This window comes from Cyprinodon tularosa, unplaced genomic scaffold (genome assembly GCF_016077235.1).
Source record: "Cyprinodon tularosa strain WSP-4 unplaced genomic scaffold, ASM1607723v1 ctg959, whole genome shotgun sequence".
NCBI lineage: Eukaryota > Metazoa > Chordata > Actinopteri > Cyprinodontiformes > Cyprinodontidae > Cyprinodon > Cyprinodon tularosa.
In genome coordinates this window covers 119,758-133,527 of record NW_024039739.1, presented here as the reverse complement: position 1 = coordinate 133,527, position 13,770 = coordinate 119,758, and the positions used below count along the sequence as shown (strand labels likewise).

Below are 13,770 nucleotides of genomic sequence, written 5' to 3'. Positions count from 1 at the left end.
CTGTCTCTGCTTTTTGGCTCATTTATAATCCACCCCTGGCTGCTTTAGAATGGCTTCCATAGAGCATGTCCGATAATGTCCTTAAAACAACCTTAAACGTTCTTTTTTTTAAATATGCTACTCACCGGGTCGTCAGCGCTGTTCAATGACGTTCCAAAAAAAGTTTCGTAAAGAAAAAACGTTCCTGTAGTGTTTTATTTAGCATTTTGTAAATCCCATTGAGTTCTGTTGGAATAGTCAATATTCCCCTGCCACCGGAAACGGAAATGGGGCCTGTTTACGATTAGTTGTAGTCTTTTCGCTTCACTCTGTGTACTCCGACGTCGAGGTGCTAACGTCTCTGTTAAACACTTTAAAAAACTCTGAAAATGGAATACGAAAGGTGGATTCTTGATTCTCGACGTCGGAGTACACAGAGTGAAGCGAAAAGACTACAACTGTGTAAACAGGCCCCATTTCCGTTTCCGGTGGCAGCGGAATATTGACTATTCCTACAGAACTCAATGGGATTTACAAAATGCTAAATAAAACACTACAGGAACGTTTTTTCTTTACGAAACTTTTTTTGGAACGTCAATGAACAGCGCTGACGACCCGGTGAGTAGCATATTTTAAAAAAGAACGTTTAAGGTTGTTTTAAGGACATTATCGGACATGCTCTATGGAAGCCATTCTAAAGCAGCCAGGGGTGGATTCTAAATGAGCCAAAAAGCAGAGACAGGAGCAATTGTCAAAATTTTGGTGTCGATCATTCGATTTCATCCTGGACACTACAGAAAATGGGCTAAAAGTGTTAAAAACCGAACTTCTCCTTTAAAAAATCAATTTGCTTTCAATCACACTACAGGGTATGTGGGAATTTGCAAGCTATCATTTGGAAAATTGCTTCTTCCTGGGCTAGTAGCCTTTCAACATGGACAATAACATTTTCTTATCATCTTCAGAATGCAGGATTAAAGCAGACGATTAAAGTTTCTTATAATTAAATTATACTAAACAATTTTATCAGTTCATGGTGTCATAAACATACCTCAGAGCCAAATTTAGCATAAATATTATCATTATCACTTCATTATTTTGTGTAAGTAATCTAATTCATCACTATGTTCATTACATGTTTTCTGCTAAATTTAAATAATTTATAAATAAAGTAATTTTCCAATTATATTGTTAAATGCTAACATTTAAACTGTACAACATACATAACTGTATGTTATTTATCTACCTCTCAGGTTGGAATCCTGATTGAAAAAGGATAATTAATTAAAGATATGCTCTTATAAAAGAGCCATCTGCTTTCTTAAAAGAAAACATTTACAGTTTCAAAATAATCTCTATTGACAGAGATTAATATATGTTTAGCCTCAGGCAACATTTTCAAACTGATAGAAATAAATTCACTATTGGCACCAAAGGTTTAAAGTTCCTTATTCTGTTGTTTGAGATGACCTTCTCTCTTCACCGGCCAAACGTCCTGCTCCAATCCCTGCCGGCACCTGAATGGGTGGGACAGGCTTCGTGCATGTAGCACTAGGTCATGCAGTGGGCTCCAGCCAGGCCAGCAGTCATCTAAGGGCTCAGCCGCCTCCAGCAACACTCTGTCATCACGATCTTACAGAGCTTACTGCAAACCATATGCCTCTGCAGCTCTGCGGCACGTAGTAACGCAGCAGCAGTTTATGTGTTGGCATTCCTGATATGCAGTCGTAAGTAGCTGCTGAATTTTCTCAGTCTGAAGGCACTCTGTTTGAGTATAGATCTGGGTTTGTTTCATTTACCGAAGCTAACTGTTTAACATCAACTTTTTTAATCACTTCTCTTAGCTGTATCTGGCTTATCGCCCACCCTTTATGCCACAATAATGAAGAAATTCATGCAAAATGAGGTACAAACTGTCGAGTGCATATTCTGTATAATATATGGACACACCTTCCAATAGGATCACATTTCTGTCATAAGTCTTTTTTTGTCTGGTATTATATTCAATTTTCCTTAACTAAATTTTGTAGTTACTATTTTCAAGTGTAGTTATTATTGTCTGTGTGTAATGTATGCAACTTTTACTGATTTAATTGAATTACTGAATGCTAGATAAGGCAAGTTTATTTATAAAGCACAATTCAATGCAAAGATTATTCAGAGGGCTTTACATGAATTAAACAATAAAATAGAAGAAAACATGTTGAATTAAATAAATTATACCTCAGTTAACAGTTTAACCTTCACAGCTTTAAACAATGTTTTTTTTTTTTACTTTGACTTAAAATATTAAAGAAATACAGATTCCAATTTCAGTTTTGCAGACATGATGTGAGAAATAATATATTTTTAATAAGTTAACATAGAAGGGAATTCCTTTCACACTGTGATATTAGCTTAGTATATAAAAGTATTAAAAGGGAACTGTAAGGGTGTCTTTAAGTTGGCTCATAGAAAGGTCACTGGGGTCATTACGAGTGCAGAGCCTAAATATCATCATGCCTGGACAGTTTCCTGGGCAACATCTTCAGATCAGTTTCAGTTCCCCTGGGTTTGTCGACTCCCGTGTTGTTCTCAATCCGACATTCAGCTCCTACTTTTTATTGCAGATTTCTGAATGTTTTGGGAAAAAAACTAGCTTATTTTGACCCGTCCTCTGTTGTTTTTTCCTAGCAGGGTGTCAGGCCCTCTTCTGTCTCCGGGTTTAAAGGCAACTGGGACTCCTCCTCCTCTGTCACAGGAGAAACAACATGGTCACCCTCACCACAAGCCTTACCCACATTACCACCATCATCAGGCTGCCTCTGATGGTAAAGTTAACCCAAAGATTACAAACTTTTTACAGATATTGACTGTGCTATAATGCTACCTATGGTATATTAGACTTCGATGGTCAGGTACTTTAAAATTCTGAACTCCTAATTGTTTACAAATGCAAATAGCAGCAGATTCACATCAAAGACCCGCAGTAAGAGGAAGTTGTCTCCTAGATGGCTGGTGTTGCCCTGCGGCTCTGTCAGAGTGCTGCTAGGGTAAAAAAAAAGAGATCAGAGTTTGGAACCACATGCCGGAAGCCTATTACCATTGCTGGATTGGCCAACAAAATGCTGGCTCATGCATTTAGCCGTCTCAGCTGTCACTCAGAAGCTTTTTCCCCAAATGTCCTGAACACTGTTTTCCCTGTAAAGATCTCCACTCGGCCGCCTCTCTAACCACCCTGTGGTTTGGGAGTTGCGTAAAAGTGCTGCAGGAGAGGCTTCTTTCCCATTATCAAGACTCTTGCGGTTGTTCCTGAGTAGAGGCTGAGGCTACGGGGACAAATGTAGCACAGTATGAGGCTGGCAGAGTTTGCCCAGGCACAAATATAGCGTTGTAATGATGTGAGAAGCTTTAGAAGCTTGAGACGGACGGTGCTGGCATTAGAAACAATCAGCTGTAGAATGGATGCTGCGGCCGCTAAACAAGTCTGGTTTCCATCATTTCCTCCCTTCCTTTATCCTAGAATACCAAGCCAGCTTTCAGAGCTGCTTCCATTTTGGAGACTCCTATAGGGTGGAGCAACCAGTCAGCGGCGTCCACGTCCCAGGAGATGCTCACACCTATTCCCCCCATCAACACAATGGCTTTCACATGTCAACCAGCAACACTGGACCTACAGGTAAATATTATGTTTTTGTTCTTCTAATCCTCATACAAGAATTACTGATGTCCACTTAACATCTTCTGATATAAAATAATATTTGGACCAGGATTTAGCGTTACCCAGGAGCTGCAGGGGGGTGCAGGGTGCCAGTATTCCTCCAGCCCAGACGACAGCATCTTCTTCCAGGTTGGCAGCTTTGACCGCAGCTTGAGCCACATGTCATCAGTCTACACGGAAACATAAGAGGCGAGCCGGAGCAGGGAAGGCTTCACTACTCCCACTGAACGCATCTCCACCTCCTGTTTTTATTTATGTGTTTTTCATATCAATACCTACTTTTCATCATTTTGACTTTTGCACCACACAAACCAGCTGAATAAAAAAGTTTCACCATTTCCCTTAAACATTTTTGCCCTCATTGTAAGGTATAATAAAAGCCTTTTGGGTTCTTTACAGGATACACTGCTTATAAAACCCTGCAATAGTATTCATACCCCTAAAACCTATCCCCATTTTCTCATGGTACAACATCAGACAGTTTTTTGTGTGGATTTTATGTTTAAGACTGAGACATAGTAATGCATAGCTAATAACATATGCGAGGCATGCTGTTGTCATCAACCTTTTATCCTGATACACATACTTAAAGTATATTTCTCCCATTTCCAAGAAGGTCCAGACCCAAACCTTTTGGAGAATTTAGTACAAAGATAACCTCTGGCCTAAAGGCTTTATTCTGTGGCAGTAAATTAACACTTTGCATAGCCTCAAGCACACCATCCCTATCATGAAGCACAGTAGTGGGGGCATTATGATGTGAAGATGCTCATCATCATGGCCAGGGAAGTTTGTTAAAGTTGATGGATCATGAAGGGAACAGAATCCTGTTAGAGGCGCAAAGAGATTCAAAACTGGGGCAGAGATTCACCTTACAGCAGGGCCACCCTAAACTGAGAACCATAAAAGTAACATAATGGTTTAGACCAAAGTTTTTTTATGTCTTACGATGGTCAAAGTTCTCAGCTAAATCTAATAGAGAAACGTTGGTAAATCCTGAATAGAAGTGGTTCACAGAACTTCACCTCAAACTTAAAAAAAGAACATATTACACCAAGAGTTGTACCAATGACTGTAGAAAGTGCTCCAACGGTTAGTGATTTTAGGTTTACGCATTACAGAAGACTGTCACACTTTTCTGATTAGATATTTGAAAAGCATGCATCATATTTATTCCACCTAAAATGTGCTACTTTGTGTCGGTCTTTTACAAAAATGTTTTTTCTGTTTTTCTTCATAACTTAACAAATCTAAGAAAAGTAAGGGGTCATGATACTTCGCAGGGTACTTAAACTGTGATTTTTTTTTCACTTAAATTATCAAAGCAAAATGATATAGTAGCTGCAAAGAAATCATTTGATTTAAACCATGAGTAAATGTTGTTTTAAAGGCAGCTCTACCAGTATATTGTTACCCTGGAAAAAGCTTAACCATGCCTAAATAAATAAAATGTAAATATATATTTTTCATTCTCTATATTTTTTTTCAATCTGCAGCTGCATCAGTAAAAACCAGGAGAACCACTTGGTACGCAGAGATATTTTAATGTACATTAACAAAGCAAACAATAATTTTTCATGTGAAAAAATGTACCTGAGCAAATCATTTTACTGAATTCCACTAATCACAGCAGAATCCAACTTCATCTTCAGTCTTAATGTATGAACTTCAAGTATCACAAACGCCAAGATCTGTGCACCGTCCGAACAGCTTTTCTTTCTCTTCACTCTCTTCTTTTTTCTTTAATCTTTTCCATTTTTTTTGTGGACTGAAGTGTAAAATATATTATTTTGCTGTGATGGTTTAATGAGTGGAGGAAAAAAGTTTATTTTCTTTTTGTGTGTTAAGTGTTTTTTTTTTTTTTTTTGCTTTTGAATTTATTTCTGATAGAGGTTACTGGCTCAATAGTCCTCTGACACTGCAGAGACACCCAGCCTCTTATTATTATTATTGTTATTACTAATAATATTATTGTGTATAAAATGTACAGTTTGTTTACAGCAACCATTTGAGTGTCATTTATGAAAATAAAAATCAAACAGTGAGGATTCAAACAGTTTATATCATTTTTTGGAGTCTGAGCAAAAACAAAAAACTCAGACTTGTGGGTGGTTTGTGCCCTCTAGTGGACAGAGGAAAATACTGCAGATCTCCACTGAGGATGCTTGGCCCCTCTTAGTTCAGCACTTTCAGCCTGAAGTTTGCTGATGGCTCATTTCTGCTTCTTCTTGAGGAGGTAGCTCTGGTAATAGAAGTTACTGAACAGGATGATGAGGGTAACGCAGTAACCAAACACGAAAATATTCATAGAGTCTGGGAAGTCGCACTCAGTGAAAAGGTTGTAGCCTGTGTGCAGGAGGAAGAGCAGGAACTGCACCTGAAGAAGCAAATGAGATTAGATTAAATTAGAGATACTGTGATTGTGCATCCAGCAACAACAATAATCAGAACAGTGTGGAGCAACTAACCAGCTGGAGAGAGGTGAGGTATCTCTTCCACCAAAGGTACTTCTGCATATGAGGGCCGATGGCAGCCAGGCAGTAATAAGAGTACATGATGATGTGAACAAAGGTATTTACAAGGCCAATGAAGAAAGCTGCAAAGAGTGTGTCAGAAATAAAAATGTGGAGGTAAGATTGGAAGCCAAAAAGAGTGGCCTTACATGAAATGAAACACTTATACCCACGTAATGCAAAGTGATGCATGTTTAGGTTGAATTAAAATATGTTGAATTAAAAGTCCATTTTATTCAGCCCCACCTGAAATAACATTTTTTATTAATTTTGCACATCTGGAGACATATTTTTGCTCCATCCTTCTCTGCCAAATAGTTATTTCCCAAATTATTACTTTGAATGGGACACTGAAACACAGGAATATGATTTAATCTACACCATTCAGTTGAAACTTAGTATTTTTTTTTTAAGGCACCTTTTTAGACACTCAAGGTCACCGTACAAAAAGCTTAAAAAAACACAATGTCAGAAACAAAATCAAAAAACATTAAAAAAAATACAGAGGCTGTGACAGTGAAATTAATATCTAAAGAGAATACGCAATCTTATATAGATGAGTTTTGAGTTGCATTTTAAAATGGAGAATTGAGTCCGTGTTTCTAAGTAGGGGTGGTAGAGAGTTCCAGAGGCGGGGGGCAGAGCGGCTGAAGTCTCTGCTCCCCATGGTGATGAGACAGGCGGAAGGGACAGAGCAGATTTGGGTGTTATGCTTATTGCCCTACTCGTGAACCTCTGCTAAAGTATTTTTCAGCCTAAAAAAAGGATGAACAAATCAAAAGCACTCCCACTTCCTGATGCTGCCACGACCATGGCACAACTTTTTCAGGTAAAACAGTAGGATTTCAGTCTAATCTGACTGTAGTACCATCTTCAGCATGTTTTATCCCCGCTTTCTTTTATGATAAATTGCAAACATGACTTCTAACCCCAACTCGCTCTAACATAAATGCCAGATGTTTAAAGAGCACGATTAAAAGTTGTGATTTCCTGCACCAGGAATGTTGATCTCTGCAACTCCTTCAAAAACAGAACTGCTCACTTTACAATGGCGTCCTCGGAATTCAGACATATTCTCAACTTTGTCTTGATCAATCAAATAAATCTTATGAAAATAAATGACAGCTTGACTTACACTGCCCTCCAGCCACATACTTGACTCCTGCCCACCAGTTGAAGATCATAGTGCCATGATGGTAAACATGAAGGAAGGTCAGCTGACTGTCCTTCTTCCTCAAGATGAAGAAGAACTGCTCAAGAGGAGAAAAGGAGGCTTTAGTGTTTACAATATTGCACTTAAACACAGTTAAAAGATGACACGCTGAATAACGAGAAGAAATGATTTATACCGTGTCGCTGAGCTCTATGACCTTAGAGAAGAAAAACCACCAACAAACGCTTGCCATCTAAAGAAAAAAAACATGTTTCTGGTTGAATAATATCCCTGTCATCTTTAATCACTCTGCTGGATGTACATTGAGCAGAATCAGATACACATACTAGTGTCAGGAGTATCGAGCCTTACCCTCATGGCCAGCGGACTGGTGCTGTAATCCACAGGTTGGCACAGCAGACTGTAGTTTGAAAGCCATGATGTGACCAGAAACTGAAAACAGTAGATTGGAAGAAGTGATAGGAGAGCAGCTGATGCAACTTATTTATAAAGGAAATCATTTAATAGTCTGAAGAAGGGCATAAAATCAGTTCATTATAAGACACCATTGTTCATTGTTGACCTTTGTTACTAAGAGTATTGGTGAAATTTTACACAACTTAACCATGTATCTCCAACCTGACATCAGAAATAAAAAAAAAGAATTCTGCCTGTACCTTAAATCTCTGATATAAGCGTGCAGTTAGAAATATTCCTCTTCTAGCTGCTTTTGTTAAAGGTTTATGTAAACCATTGGTTAGTAATACTTGGCTCAGGTGTTCTAATATATATATATTTTTTTACTCTAGTTCTCTGATTGAGTTATATTACCTTATCGGGCCTTTTCTAACAACACCACACTAGAAAATAAGAAAACATTCTTACTAATATCATAAGCCATCAGTTAATATCCTCTGATTCCTCAATATTAAACCAAAAATAATTTAAAAAACATATAAAATGTCTACTTAACATTACTTCATGGCAATTATCTTTAGTATCTTATTAGACTAACCTTTTGCTATTATGATCTGCAGCAAATAGGATTTCTACACCAAAAAGCAGTTAGCCCGTTATTCTAGGACACAGGCCTACAGTTAAAGAGAAAATCCTTGACTTTGGCAAACCTCCTTCTTAAAAAAAAGCAATCAACAAAGTTCAAACTGGGACAACATAATGGTCCCACTAGTATCTTTCAGGACTTCCTTGAAAACCCAAACATCAGAATAAATTGAGATATGTTGTGCATCATTATCTTTTTTGAACGTATAACAAGGCCAAACCTTTAGCTCTATCATAGACGTTTTTGTTCCAGATTTTCCCAATGCCCAATCCATCTTCTTCTAAACATGCTGCTGTTTTTTTCTGCCAGAGGACGTAGATTAGCTTGAAGACATACCACTAAGACACTTCCCAGATAAGCTCCAGTTTTAAGCCATCGCTTCAAAGAATAGAATCCAAAATCTCCTTTGGCTTATTTATTCAGTAGATGTAAAATGACCTTTCTTGTTCTTTGGTATTAAAGCAGTTTATGTGTCAGAGTTCAAACATGGAGCACTTCAGTGCTCAAACAAGTCTTGCTGTGGAAATTGAAATCTGACTTGCTGTGGATATGAATAGTCTTTTTGCACTCAGTGACAATACCACTGTTTTCAAATCTCAGGTGATATAATAAGCTTTATTTCTTATTAGAAACTACAGTTGCTACTTTCTTCCATAAAACTAAGGGTTTTCTGTGTGTTTTCCAACAGACAGTGACTGAATCAGGGGCTGCAAAGCTGCTAGACTTTAAACTTGCTAAGACAAAAAAGGCGAGAACCCAATGGTCAGTTCTCAACCTGATTTACCAAACAACTGATCAGTGAGCTCCTACCCTACTATGCCCCAGCCTCTTCTGGAATCAAGCCTGAGTATACATTGTAAATTAGATGAATAAAAATTTGAATACATGTGTGTTTGAAACATTAAATTCAGGGTAGATTTGATATCATAAAGGGGAATTTGAAATCATCCATTCTATTGCAGGAGGTACTAGTCTTCAAAACTGTGTAAGTTCATCGTGAGATCAAACTGAACATGATTAGAGAAATCTCCTAAAAACCCTAACATTTTATATTAGCTCATACAGCCGACTCTTGCCACTTCAAATGTAGAATCAGAAAGCCTCTATGTCAGCCATTGGGCTCTGCAGGGCGAGTCAGAGGCCACTCACACCTGCTATTGAGCATATGGAGAAACCTTGTTAAGCTATTATACACATGAATACTCAAGCATGTATATCACAGGGGTTTGGTTCCAGGTGTCCACAGATACACACTAATATTATATACTGACCTAAGGATGGATATATATATATATATATATATATATATATATATATATATATATATATATATATATATATATATATATATATATATATATATATATATATATATCTCATATATCTTTATCATCTTTTTTCCACCAATGAATTTTTTTTTAAGTAAAAAAATAAATAAACAAACAGCCAATTACATAAACCCTGGTAAGGAGCTTCACTTTAACCATGCCAGCTTCTCATCATAATTCAGAAGGTAACTAAAGAAAATGTTTTGTGACTTAAAGGAAGTTCTTCTCCAGAGGAGAAAACATATGAGATTAGATATTAATGTGTAACCTTTTCATAACAACAAAGAAAAAACAAACAATTTAAAGGGATATACAGATTTTTTCTTGACTGTATTCACCACTTTACAAGCTAATTCCCTAAATCATACAAAACTTTAATTTACTAATTCAAGTTTAGTCTAATTTAATATAATAGAATGGAGATAACTGTTGACATTTGATTGGATTCATGTTTTAACCTCTGCCTTTTTCTTAAATGGTTAGATTTGTTCTATAACAACAGTAAGGAGGCACACCTCATAGAACATGTATGCAGACAAGCCAACCATGGCAAAGTTATAAACTATGAGAACCACTTTGAGATCAACAGGTTGCTGGTGTTTCATCAGACGTGGACCGGCCCAGACCACACAGAGGTAACCCAGGAAAATGATTGACACTGGGACAGGGGAGTAAACCAGCAGCCAGGGGTCCGTCCTTTTGTCTGGAAAACGATAAAGCTACAAATCAGAACCATCAGCACAATTGTTCTCTTGAGCACAGTTTGATTAAAAATGAGAAAACACAGTCAAACTAGGTCTTAACATTTGCTTTGTTTTTTTTTTGTTTTTTTTTGTTTTGTTTTTTTATGCAGGAATGCATCAAATAAAAAAAAAACTATAAAAGTGTCCAGAGATAAGTGAGCTCATAAATGTGACCCTCAGGAAGACTCTGAGCATGCCTTTATGATATAGAGTTGTAGAGATTTTTCAGGGCAGAGCTGGTAAATATTTAAAAAGTACTGGACTCCAATAAAACCTAAAGCTTTAAACTGAATCTGAAAAAAAAAAAATCCAGAAAGCTTTAGTTTAAGAAAGTTTGTGTATTTGTTCCCTTTTTTCGGTTATCTGTTACACATAACAGGATATCTGTTATGTGCAACAGAGGTTTTGAAATGATTTGCTAATAAACAAACAACTATTTTATCAGGGTTGTATGTGGTGGGAAAAATCTATTCCTACATTATAAAGCCTGAAAACCTGCTTGTTTTGTTTTATATATTGAATTCAATTCAGTTTATTTATATAGCGCCAATTCACAACACATGTCATCTCAAGGCACTTTACAGTTCACCAGATTATACAGTCAAATGAATTCAAACTTTTCTGTCTAAGGAAAACCAGTTGATTGCATCGACTCATTGACTCAAATGCAATCTCTCACAGTAAGCATGCTTGTAGCAACAGTGGAGAGGAAAAACTCCCTTTTAACAGGAAGAAACCTCCAGAATAACCATGCTCAGTGTGAGCGGCCATCTGCCGAGACCGACTGGGGTTCAAATATTGCACAAAAACATTTCACTCAGGCTACACTCCTGCTTGACTATGCATGGGGATTATTTTATTCATCATCACTGTGTTCATACCAAACTGTCTGTAGTTCTGAAGCTCTATGTGAAAACAGTTACAGTTTTCTCTAGAATGTTAAATAGTGCAAGCCTTTGTCTAGCCAGAACAGACAGAACATTGTGAAAAACTGCATCTGTTTGCCAGGAATGAAGACCACAGATATTGTCTTGTTGAATAAGCCTTTTAAACCAACATTGTACAATTTTCAACATGTTCAAAAGTTACATTAAGAACAAAAAAACTAAACAGTGCAAATAATGGCTGTCTGTTTCTCACACTGCCATGGATCTACTCTGAAAAATGTTACTAACAAGATAATATGAGTGTCATGGAGGTAAATTATGTGGAAAGCCACAAAGCACTGTTGTGGAGTCAATCTGAAGAGCATATATGCAGCTCTCATTTAGATCCGGTTATCTTGACTCATTTCCTTTGCTGCATGACATGCATAAAAAATAAATAGACAATAAATAAAAAATGGATGGAAAAGTTGCACCAAGATAAGTCACCCTACCTCCATTCTCCACTATCCGCTCGTGCACAGAGAGGACACTGTCCCATGCAGAAGCCATCTGAACACATAAAAACACAGATTAAAGGTGAGGGGAATACGAGCTCTGCTTTTACACCTGAAACATACATTGATATCTGATACTCACCTTGCAAACCCAGATCAGATCACTTCAGATCACTTTCGTAAGCCCGGTTCTCTCAGTAGGAGAACACCCTTCTTCACTCCCTTCGAGGACCTTTGGACGCTGCCTGGATTTCGCGTGATCACCGGAAAAAAACACGACATCAGCTGAAGTACCGTCTTGACAAAAAGGAAGCTTTTGATGTATTGAGTGGAAACACCACTTTAATGTTCGCCGAAGGAGTAAAAATCTCCTAAAGATGTACGTTCCAATGTAATTAGGAGATACTATCCATGACAACCTCACTTCCTGTGCTTCTCTTTCACATTCAACAGGCAGCGGGTAATTGCAGTCTTAGAACACTGGAGGGCGCTGTTTCCTCTAAATCAATATGCTACAAAGGACGCAATAATTAGACCTCAATATCAGAAAATCAGACATTTATTTAATTAAATCATCCCCCCCGCCCCAAGTATTGTGTGGACATGGCATCATTTAACTGATTGCCTCTATGTGAAGCTGTTTCAACTAAAAAATATAATTACATGTTTAAATATAAAGATTTTATGAAAACACCTGTCACAAAAGCACAGGTTGGATTTTATGGCTCATATCCTTCAAACAGATTTATATGAAGGAACAAAAGTTTCTTCTATTCCATCCTGATACTTTGGGCTTTCTATAGACATTAAAATGAATCCAACTGAGACTTTGGTTAATTTAAATCAATGTAAAATTAATGAAAACCACCCACTGTTCTACAACTGTGTTTTTAATGGGATAGAGGCACACTGCTTGTGGTTTCACATTGTTGGGTGGGTGTGTCTCCTCTGGTTCACCATGTTTCATAGTTGTTGAGATTTGGCCAGGCCATTTCTCAAGCACACTGTATAATAATTATTAAACCAGGAGCACTGAATTCTGACTTCATAAAAAACACTTGGCTGATGCCAGCGGTTAAACGACACCCTTAATCCCAAGTGACTTACAGTGCCTTTGGCCTTTTCTGGGACCTTGACTTCCTAACGAAAGAGCAAGGCGACTTTGGACCACTAAGCATCTATGGGCCAAGATAAGGATGAATTGATTTCCCTGATCCAAGCTGCTAAACGCAGTAAATAAGGCAGTTATAGCTCATGTCCTGAACACATAAAATGCGTTATGGTTCTTGATCCTCTGACATGGCTCTGACTCTGGTACTAAAAACCTGCAGCATGTTGGTTGTGATCTGGCATTGGGAAAATCTAGAACAAAAATGTCTATGATAGAGATAAAGGTTTGGCCTCTTTATACCTTCATAGAAGACAATCATGCACAACATATCTCTGACATAAAATGTGAGCTGACTCGGAGCTCCTCTGCCTGGATGTGTCTTTCCTGGACAGGCCACCTGTGGAGCTGGTTTACAGTTGCCTTTTCTATCTCTGCTTCTTTTTGTATCTCTGCTTCTGTCTCCTTGAATCCCAGACGGCCTCGGCAGATGGCCGCTCACACTGAGCCTGGTTCTACAGGAGGTTTCTTCCTTTTAAAATTGAGTTTTTCCTCTCCACTGTCACTAAAAGCATGCTTGGTTGAGGGACTGCTGAAGAGTCAGTGAGTCGATGCAATCAGATGGTTTTCCTTAGATAGAAAACTTTAAACCAATCTGACTGTATGATCTGGTTGAATTTTCTCTGTAGTGCCTTGAGATTATGTGTTGTGAATTGGTGCTATTAAAATGTCATAGCTTTGGGACTTTCCCTCAAACCTTTTAATAGGGTTTGCTTACAATCCTTGACACTTCTTTCACTGG

General features: G+C 37.8%; 2 protein-coding genes across 2 annotated transcripts in view; one reads left to right on the top strand and one right to left on the bottom strand.

Moving 5' to 3' along the window:
* Positions 1-4,835, top strand: part of LOC119776824 (zinc finger protein GLIS1) — a gene marked incomplete at its 5' end in the record, with an annotated part of 70,684 nt that extends 65,849 nt beyond the window's left edge. Inside the window, 3 exons of the mRNA XM_038275441.1 lie at positions 2,653-2,789; positions 3,482-3,637; positions 3,729-4,835. Of these exons, the coding sequence (XP_038131369.1) occupies positions 2,653-2,789; positions 3,482-3,637; positions 3,729-3,865 (430 nt within the window). The remainder of the gene's footprint in view (positions 1-2,652; positions 2,790-3,481; positions 3,638-3,728) is intronic.
* Positions 4,836-5,496: 661 nt separating this feature from the next.
* Positions 5,497-12,324, bottom strand: elovl8b (ELOVL fatty acid elongase 8b). Its single transcript, XM_038275443.1, has 8 exons — positions 12,003-12,324; positions 11,858-11,915; positions 10,252-10,439; positions 7,718-7,798; positions 7,542-7,598; positions 7,328-7,442; positions 6,148-6,275; positions 5,497-6,056 (listed from the first exon to the last, which is right to left on the bottom strand). Exons 2-8 carry the CDS (start codon positions 11,913-11,915, stop codon positions 5,892-5,894), a joined length of 792 nt encoding a protein of 263 aa, XP_038131371.1. The 5' UTR covers positions 12,003-12,324; the 3' UTR covers positions 5,497-5,891.
* Between the last annotated feature and the right edge of the window lie 1,446 nt (positions 12,325-13,770).